This window comes from Aplysia californica, unplaced genomic scaffold, assembly GCF_000002075.1.
Source record: "Aplysia californica isolate F4 #8 unplaced genomic scaffold, AplCal3.0 scaffold00607, whole genome shotgun sequence".
Taxonomy (NCBI): domain Eukaryota; kingdom Metazoa; phylum Mollusca; class Gastropoda; order Aplysiida; family Aplysiidae; genus Aplysia; species Aplysia californica.
This window is the reverse complement of record NW_004797877.1, coordinates 17,472-20,591: the sequence shown is the minus strand read 5'-3', so window position 1 is coordinate 20,591 and position 3,120 is coordinate 17,472. Positions and strand designations below refer to the sequence as shown.

General features: G+C 39.3%; 1 protein-coding gene across 1 annotated transcript; it reads right to left on the bottom strand.

The window, feature by feature from the left end:
- Positions 1-618: 618 nt before the first annotated feature.
- LOC118478490 (cGMP-dependent protein kinase 1-like) lies at positions 619-1,824 on the bottom strand. The gene has a single exon (XM_035972192.1). It carries the CDS (start codon positions 1,170-1,172, stop codon positions 897-899), a length of 276 nt encoding a protein of 91 aa, XP_035828085.1. The 5' UTR covers positions 1,173-1,824; the 3' UTR covers positions 619-896.
- Positions 1,825-3,120: the final 1,296 nt, after the last annotated feature.

Genomic DNA, 3,120 nt, shown 5'->3' with positions numbered 1-3,120 from the left:
GGGGGGGTGTGCGTGTGGGTGTGGGTGGGTGTGCGTGTGTCTGTCTGTGGCAGTCCTCGCCATAACAGGACGTTGAAGGACACACACGACAAAGGAGGACACAAATGAGGACACAAAAGGACACACATGATACAGGAGGACACATATGAGGACACACACAGGAAGAAAAACACAACACAAAAGGACAGAATTGAAGACACAGGAGGACACACATAGGACACGGTGGGACATAGGAAGGGAAATGACACAGTTTCAAAGAGCTACATGAGAAGTGATTTTTAAAAAGGCACAAGGATATTATTGTTACCAATTTGAGATATAATATGCAGGTGCAAGAGCAAATATCACTGGATAGGTTTTAAAAAATTAATTATTTTCAAAATATCCAAAGGAAATTTCGTTAGCAGCAGGTGTATCAACCAGCATGAAAACCCTACCATATTATTATTCTCTTCTGTGTTAACACTAGTGAACAGTTGGAAAACGACGCACAGAATATCCAAGCACTAATGATGCCTGGTCTGAACGGATGCTTTATTTACCTCTGTAAACGTATTAGGATCTGGGGGTGATACGTCGAAATGTTTTCAGTTTGCTGTTTCTGTTTAGTGTTTCTGATTTTTTGGTTTTGTTTTTTTCGTTCTGGGTTGTTTTTTTTTTTTTGAAAGGGTACTTTGTTCGCCTATCTTATATGTACGGTGGTGGTTTCGCTAGTTTGTTTTGTTTAGTTAAGTTATGTTTTGATTTTCTTGTAAGGGGAGTGGGTCAATTGGGGGAGGGGGGGGTGGAAGTATGGTTAACTTTTGAATGGGGCAGGACGGTTTTCCCTTCTTATTTTACAAAAAAGAGCTGCTATTCTACTCTTGTGCCTTTTTTATTTCACATACACAAATGACTTACTTTTGCGTCTTGGAGTATCTCCGGAACTCCGTTTTGCTGAAGTCTTGTAAACACGTGAGAGCCTGGGGCTCTGCGCTGATTCCCTGGGCGCGCCGCTTCCGCGGTCCGCTGATGAAGTTGGTCTGCGTCTGGGGGAGGACGGACTGAAACTTATCCAGCTTACTCTTAAGCTGTGTGATTTTCTCCTCTTTCTCCTCCAGGAGTTTTTGTAGCTCTTTGATTTTGTCATCTTTAGAGTGGAGTAGACGCTCCATCTCCTGCAAGCTACCCATGGTGATAGCGAGTTATTCTAGCGATGTGAACACGATGTTCTGTTGATGATAAAGCTGCGCTTCTCAAATTTTAACGAACAATGCAGATGACAAAGCCAGCTATAGAGCCATGCTGTGTTATATCTGCAGCAGAAAGATGCGTCAAAAAGTTGACGTGAAGCTCTTGCGTATTGTGGAAAACAGCGGTGAAAGAAACATAAATCCGACACTGAAATTGATGGTAACTTTTGCAGACTGGTATCCACTATCCACTCCGATGCCTTTGCGAAAAAGGTACTGATATCCGATTCTCAGAATCAACACACTGAACGTTACTGCATTTTACATAGAATATCAGATAATAATAATATCCAATTCTTAGAATTCTCCACAACAAATGCAGCTAACTGTCTGTTGGTAATATCCACTTCAGAGAAAGAACCAGTTACTACGATTTTCGAAGTATAAAACAGCTGACATCGTAAATAGAGTGGGACCTGCTATAATCCTGAAAACATCCGTGCTATATCAAATGACAAAACAGAAATGTGTGAATATTCAAGTCTCCAGACAAAAGATACAACATAAAGTGCTTTGAGGCAATTGTAAAATTTACAGAGAAGCCCAAAAGTATTTAAAATGCAATTATTTTTCTCCCGAAGACTGATACTCACGTCATTACTGATAGATGTTACATTAAGACTTAATCTCTGGTCAAAATCTACCATGAAGCAAAATAAATAAGGAGTCCACTAATGGACCCTAATTCACTGATGGACATATACAACGAGCAAGAAAGATCACGGAACCCGCTACAATCATAACGATAAAAAAATAATGATAATCATCATCATCATCATCATCATCATCATCATCATCATCATCATCATCATCATCATCATCTTCATCATCATCATCTTCATCATAATAAGAGCTCGTCCGTCAATGTCCGACGATGACCAATGCGTCTGCAGACCGCAGAGGAGAATATTTCTCCACCGAAATAGAAGAATTAACAGAATTAACGATTAAGATGACTTGTGGATTCGTCTGTGGCCGATGAGACGAATTCTGGTAGAGAAAAGTTTGCCATACTTTGAACATGATTTGCAGCCCACTCTGACTGCTGTGACGACTTGCAATATGTACAGTTAATACTCTTAGAAAAACTTTAGTAATGTTTCCTTTCACAGACATACGTTGTGGCGCGGGCTTCACTGGATAGGAATATAGAGGAAAAGCTAGAGTGCTTGAAGGCTTTAAAGATAATGTTGGAATAGAAAAATTGCCCGCCTTTTTAAGCTAGAAGAAAACATGTCGAAAAAGAGTGCTGTGATAAAGGATATACACAAGATGGGTATGCCGTCGTTGTTGAAATTAACCTGCATTCCCAAACCTAAACTTCATTATTGCTTGATAGACACGCTCTTAATAAACCGATTTTTTATGGCGTTGATATTAACAAGCGTGAACAAAAGTTTGCTTACAATGTGTGTCGCAGTCATAGCTATTACACGTTTAAATAAAAGATTGCTTACCAAACCATAAAATGTCGCCATCTTCGATATTATGCTTTTGCACAACGCTGAACCAATGTTTTTCTATAAACATAACACGCTATAAAGACTGCATGAAACATCAATGTGGGGTAACTGCTGGGGTCTTTCCTTTATAGAAAAATAGAACAAAATAAATAGTATAATAAATAACTTTACAAATCCATTGAATTACTAGCATAAACATCCGAAGCTCTCTTTATCTAGACAAGTAGTCTATGCATCATCAAACTCGAGCAAAGACAGAATTAAGTGTCTTTGAGTGACACGCCTTATTACATGTATTATACAGGCCTTGTGACCCTGGGCGTTGGTAGATAAAACATCCAACAATGACATTATCGACTCATCTCTGGTCAAAATGTGTGGGTATTTCAAGTGCAGATGTAGCAGTGTAAGAGGCGAAAAAAAAT